At 46.9% G+C, this 6,657-nt stretch overlaps 1 protein-coding gene and 1 long non-coding RNA gene across 2 annotated transcripts; both read right to left on the minus strand.

Moving 5' to 3' along the window:
• Positions 1–1,203: 1,203 nt before the first annotated feature.
• On the minus strand, positions 1,204–2,608 carry LOC127327402 (mitogen-activated protein kinase kinase kinase 18-like). Its single transcript, XM_051354175.2, has one exon. It carries the CDS (start codon positions 2,527–2,529, stop codon positions 1,219–1,221), a length of 1,311 nt encoding a protein of 436 aa, XP_051210135.1. The 5' UTR covers positions 2,530–2,608; the 3' UTR covers positions 1,204–1,218.
• A 1,876-nt stretch (positions 2,609–4,484) lies between these two features.
• On the minus strand, positions 4,485–5,306 carry LOC127327403 (uncharacterized). Its single transcript, XR_007868537.2, has 2 exons — positions 4,717–5,306; positions 4,485–4,634 (listed from the first exon to the last, which is right to left on the minus strand). It is a non-coding gene; the product is annotated as an uncharacterized lncRNA (long non-coding RNA).
• Positions 5,307–6,657: the final 1,351 nt, after the last annotated feature.

Here is a 6,657-nt window from a genome sequence, read left to right on the forward strand (position 1 = left end):
ACAAAAGATATTTGCCATCTCTTTTTGTGTTGAATTTATGACGGAATTTCGATAGTTATTTTGTTAAGCACATTAAAGGTAAATGCTAGGCAAACTAAATGATCACATTGATCGATAAATTGATTTTTTTGAAGAATCGAGAAATTAAGTTGTGACACTTGATAAACTGAAATATTGTTATATGTAGTGACAACCAAATATCTATGATATCTCAATGTGTTGGTAGAATATTCCATTGTACAAAACCGATGGATATAAATCCTGACAAGGGGGAAAAGACCATAGTGGAGCACAATAACATTGAACTGACAGGCTCATTTACAGAACTAGAAAGGCTGTCTTGATAAGGAATTTTGCCTCTTGCTAATGACCTTCCAACTACGTACATACCGGAATGCAATATTAGTTCAATGTTAATATTTTCAATCAGAAGAAAAGGGAATTTTCGAACAAGCTTATCATTTGCTTGAGTGATCAAAGGCGCAACCCGCCAAGCTAGCTCTTGTGATACGTGCGGAATAATAGAACAGGAGATACACAATACTACTACTACTACTACTACTACTACTACTACTACTACTACTACTACTACTAGTATAACAATTATATCACTTTTTCTTGGTTGATATGTAAATATAACTAAAAATAAAAGTGTTCACTGAATGATGAAAATAGAGAGAGTCTAAACAAAACATTAAAGTGGACCCACAAACCAACGGTAAATACATGTAACATATGATATTATATATTGTGAAGATAGTATCATATACTAGTATTATTATGCATGATACTACTGTAAGATCCCTATTAACCGTAGTGCGCGCGCCTATAGAGGATCCGATTAAAGGACACAGAGGGTGCGGATCTCCACCTGGCGAAGCAAACTCTTGTCTGTGGACAACGCGACGCAAAAGGTTTAGCTTTCACTCTGAAACTACTTTAATCGCCGGCTCGTCGCCTATCCTGGACCTACGTGAGCAGATTGCTTTTTTTCTACCGCGCGGCAGACTTTCTCTTCAAGACCCTTTCTACGTCTACTGTGACGCTGCACTTTCCGCGTCGGCTCGATCCTTTCCGCGGTGGAAGCTTCGGCATCCGCGTGCGGCGTGGCGGCCAAGCTCAGAATTTACTCTCCATCACAGTCACGACCACGCGACGTGGCGTTACCGACTTACCGTGGTTATTACCTGAACGAACCTGTCGTTTTTTCCACTGAATTTACTTATCGAACGTGTCGCAATGCAGGGTAGAGGAAGCAATATGAGTAGAGAAACAGAGGTGCAGTACGGAGCAGAGTGTTTTGTGCACAGAAACGACATCAATTGCACTGCTTTTGCTGCAGAATATTGGTTTACATAGTAATTCTTGGCAATCTAATTCTTCCAGAGACTTATGCCTATGACTATGAGCAGAGATACAGGGGACGACGGTCTCTGCGCCGCTTGCTTCTTCGCGGCTGATCGTGCTGTGCAGGTCAGCAGCCGTCTCCACGGCCGGCACGGCAACCGCGTCTTGTGTTTGGGTTGATGCTGCGGAGAGCACGTCGATCCAGCCATCCTCCGAGTCCCAGTCCGGGAGCGCCGCGGCGGGGCAGGCCAATGCCATGATCCTCTCAGCCGTGTTGTCCGACAGATCGTCGTCATCGGCCTCGTCGCTGTCAGAGTCCGACTCCCACAATGCCGCGTCCAGGGTACTCTTCGGCGACACCCATTTGCCCTCCACGGTTTCCAGCTTGGCGTCAGGGACAGCGGATGCCAAGAACGGGTGCTCCAGCAGCTGCGCCGCCGTGCACCGGTCGCTGGCCTTCCTGACCAAGCACATGCCCAGGAAGTCCTTCGCCTCCGCAGATAGCCATTGCGGCACCTCGGGAACTGCATCCGTGTACGCGATGCGGTGCATCACGGCGATCGCGTCGCCAACCATGCCGCTCCACGGGGCGCGGCCGGTGGCCATCTGGACGACCGTGCAGCCGAGCGCCCATATGTCGGCCGCTGGGCCCTGCTCCTCCCCACGCGCAACCTCCGGCGCCATGAACGCGGGCGTGCCGCCGATGATCTTCCCGCCGGAGCACAGCTTCCTCGTGCAGCCGAAATCCGCGAGCTTTGCGCGACCATCAGCGCCGATCACGACGTTCCTCGACTTGACGTCACCGTGCACCATGGACTCCCCGTGGAGGTACACGAGCCCGGCTGCCACGTCCGCGGCGTATGCCCGGACGGCGGGTTCATCGAGGCCACCGCTCTTGGCCACCTCGTCGGCGAGCGAGCCGCCGGGGGCAAATTCAAGGAAGACTTGGTACGACCCGTCGCGTCCGGCGCGGCCGCCGATGCAGGAGACGACGCGCGAGGAGCGCAAGCCGGCCATCACCGCCTGCTCCCTCCTGAGGGCCGCGGCGCCGGACGCGCACGCCGACTTGACCGCGAACAGCTCGCCCGACGTGTCGTCCGCCGCCAGGAACACCTCCGCCCCCGACGCGCCGCGGCCGAGCGTGCGCACCCGCGTCCATTGCTTGCTCACGGCCATCGCCATCTTCTTTCTCTCGCGTCTCCCTTAGCTCCTCCTCGATCGCGAATTGTAGTTTCTGTTGGTTCTCTGCAGATGAGTTGCTTTTCTGTGGCGGGTGAGCGTATATATAGGATGCAGAAGAGGCGAAGAAAAGGTTTGGGAGATTGCAAGTTTAGAACATGGGACGTGCGGATTAGAAGGTACGGAATTGAAAAGGCGTGGGAAGCAAGCTCTTTTCGGGTCCTGGAGCACGCGCTAGCTCGCGGCGGCGTGAGGTACCGGTGGATGGACGGACGGCGGTGAGTGGGAACCCGCGGCCTTACTCGATCGTGTCGGAAACGAAAGGATTCTAGGAAGGTAGTGAGTGATACTTGTCAAAGTCTTGGTCGCTTCTTCGTTCACAAGTAGCGACTTGTGTGAAACGGAGCTAGGCTGGGGTTGGTATTCTGGATGGATGGCGAGCGTCAGCGTGGACGTCCGTGAACGATCCATGGTACAAGTCAGCTGGTGCAACCAACAAATTAGTTGGCCGGTTATGGTTGGTACTTCCACACTGTGGCATTGCCAAGTCCACCGATGCTCTAGTGCCACCTCACTGTTTCATGCACCAAACATGAACAAACCTTCTTTTTTTTGTTGCCGTTTATACGTCTAGAAACATTTCTTGACTAAAGACTATGATTGGACCAAACTCGCAACTATGAAACAAGAGATATATGGAAGACAACAGCCTGCATAACCTTTTTTTAGACGAATTCACGCGGTGAGCCCAACTTGGCATTAATAAATCTAACGATTTGCATAAAATTTTACAGAGAGTCAAGCTCAACTGAAAAAACATAAAGGATGACAAGAATGATATACAACAAGATATATAACAACTCGAATACTAGATATATCTATTGTTAGATGCGATGTGGGGGTATTATGGCCAGGTCACTGGCGTAATGTGCCCGACAGTCAGTATCCTACGTGGCTTCGGAGACGGCTTGTGTCCGATGCGTCACAACGCGTCCTACGGTTTGGAGATGACTTATGGATGTTGGAGAGGCTATTGGGCCACGGCGGCTAGAAAACCAGTTTGAGGCGAGCGAGTGAGCGCGAATCTCTATCCGGTGTGCCCAATTGCCCTTTGAGACACCCTTTGAGTGACATTGCTGAGATGATCTTAGCTCGTTTAACTGGTCAACCTCATTATAAATACTAGATGATTCCCCGCGCGTTGCTGCGGTAATTTTGTAAAATATGATTGATTTACTATTCACATACACTCCAATAAAATTTACCAAAATTATGAATTAATGATTTTTCGTTGCTATTAAAAAACAGGTCACCATGCATGCTTATACTATTGGAAACACTATGTACTGAAAGGGATCATAGTGTCGAGTACGAAAATAGGGGAAATATGCCCTATCTTTATGTACAAATTAGATAAAATTAGAGCATATGAATTCAGCCTTCTATATTGAGGAACAATTTCTGGATGTTTGATACATCTTTACATTCGAATATTCTTGCTATCGGAGACGTCAGATCCTCCATTTTCCTTTTCAAGCCATCGAAAGATTACACATGGATTCCTCTTGGAAAGTATACTGATCTGAGGATATAATCATTTAACCAAAACTAATACAAAATGCTATGAAGAAACTAATATGTATTACAACTGGATGTGCGAAATCAAGTGAAAAAAAGGATTGGGGACAAACACCATCAGGAGACATTAACTGCAGTTGTACCAAGTTGGACGGTTTCAAACCTTGCACAATCGACATGTAAAGTAACCCGAAAAAACATGATGAAATAAAATGCATACAAAACTGAAGTTGTGCAAAGTAATAAAAGGAAGTGAATATCTGGAATGTCAAACCGATTTGTCTATCACTCGAAAGTAGATACATAAGAGGAAATGGATAATATGTCTGATGTTACAACTCAATATTGTAAATGAGGATCCTGACTTTATGCAAAAAAAATTCCATTGTGCACGGTTCTGCAAGTCGGTCAATTTTCATATGGAAACAACAAACAATATAATTTAAACGTAAAACAGTACACAATATGTATGTATAAAAATTTAAACAAACTGGATGGGAACTCACTTGAAAAGTGCTACAGACGATGTCCTGAAGACAAAGTCACACCTGGCTGCTGTTAGTAAATATGATAGAAACAATGGGAGCTAGTTGTTACGTGAGAACATAGTACCTTGCCTTCAGAAAGTTGGCCAAAAGCTGGATGATTTGGAAGGATGCAACAGCCCGACATATGCATGGACTACTGCTTTTGCCGTTAATGCATTGCTAGATGTCAGATGAAGCTGCCCTCGTCAATACCCACATAAATTTCTAAAGAAAATCTCAACCTTAAACCAGTTGAAGCTCCATAATGATTCAATTGTAATGGAGGCACTCAATCGTACTCATAGATAGATGCACAAAGAGAAGGAGAAGAGATGCTTATCTGTAAATCTTTTTCAATTCATCATATGACGGAGAGTGGAGACATTCCATCAAACATCTGATAGAAAAAACAGTACCAGGAGGGAATACAAAAATGCTTATTAATTCAATTGCATCTAGTAGGAGGGGTAGCCCATTTCTTAGACCATATATCAGGCACGCAATCAACGCAAATGTGGTTCTGAAGCAAAATTTTATAGGAGAATACAACATTTGACACTTGGACAAAGAGACTATGATTAATCGGCTCTTTAGAAGTGTACACACAACTGGTATTTGCTAGTTTCAGTGAGTGAACAAAAGAAATCTTAAGCGAGCAGACGGAGAAGTCCATTAATAAAAGGGTAAATTGGTTTTATGCCACTCTCTATTCCACAGATTGCACATATGCCATTACAAAAATTTGGCTTGAGGATATGCCACTCTAACTATCCAATACCTTCATCCATGCCACTTTGTACACCTCAAAGGATAACTGTTCAAGAATTATATGTATTTCAGTGTATACGGTAGTATTTACCATAATAGCCCTGGTTTCAAAAGGAAGGTAGCACTTTCAGGTCTGGGCACCCGAAAAATTTAAAAAATTCAAATTTTGGAAAAAATTCAAACTTCTCAGAAAAATCTGGAAAAATTTCAGAAAATCAAAACCATTAAAACGAGTCTATTGTTCCATTTTGAGCAATTTCTGCGCAGATTTGCATCGTTAAACAAACATTTTCTGTTTGAAATTTGTCAAATTTTGGCCGAAAAAAATCTTCTCAGAAAAATCTGAAAAAATTACAGAAAATCATAAACATCAATAGGATTGTACTGTTATAATTCGAGTCATTTCTGGGCAGATATGGTCCAGCAAAATGAGGTGCGAAGTTCTGTCCAGAAACTTCAACAACAAATACAGAAAAATTAAGCAGCACTTTCCCTCAATTTGTCACAAATTAGCAATCAGAACTGAAATCCTGCACACGGGCGAGAGGCGGGCCTGTGCTGGGCGTGCGGCTGGGCGAGCGGCGAGCGAGTGCAGGGGACGACGAGCGGCGCCGCCCCACACAGCAGCAGCGCTGGCCGCGGGTCGGCGGCGCGGCTCCGGCGCGCGGCTCCCGGGCGCAGGTTGGCGGCGCGGCTCGCAGGCGGAGGTCGGCGGCGCGGCTCCCGAGCGCAGGTCGGCGGCGCGGCTCCCGGGCGGAGGTCGACGGCGCAGCTCGCAGGCGGAGGTCGGCGGCGGGGCTCCCGGGCGGAGGTCGACGGCGCAGCTTGCAGGCGGAGGTCGGCGGCGGGGCTCCCGGGCGGAGTTCGGCGGCGCCTTCCACTGCCGCCGGCCAGCCTTGCCGCCCTCCACTCCTCCACTTCCTTTAGGTTTCTTCGGGGGCGGGACGAGCAGGCACAATTTGGGGACGAGCGGGCACAATTTGGGTCATGAACGGGGTGGTTGGCCTCCAAATTGACCGAGCTCTGTTTAAAAAAAAAGTCTGTATACAGTATCCTACGTACAGCACACAGTATACATTTATGTATTGCAGAAAAATGGCATAAGTAAAAGTATTGGATAGTTAGAGTGGCATATCCTCAAGTCAAATTTTTGTAATGGCATATGTGCAATCTGTGGAATAGAGAGTGGCATAAAACCAATTTACCCTTAATAAAAAGAAATCGGGTGGAGCTGATAAATTACCAGACAGAATCGATC

The sequence above is a fragment of the Lolium perenne genome, chromosome 1 (assembly GCF_019359855.2).
Source record: "Lolium perenne isolate Kyuss_39 chromosome 1, Kyuss_2.0, whole genome shotgun sequence".
Taxonomy (NCBI): Eukaryota; Viridiplantae; Streptophyta; class Magnoliopsida; order Poales; family Poaceae; genus Lolium; species Lolium perenne.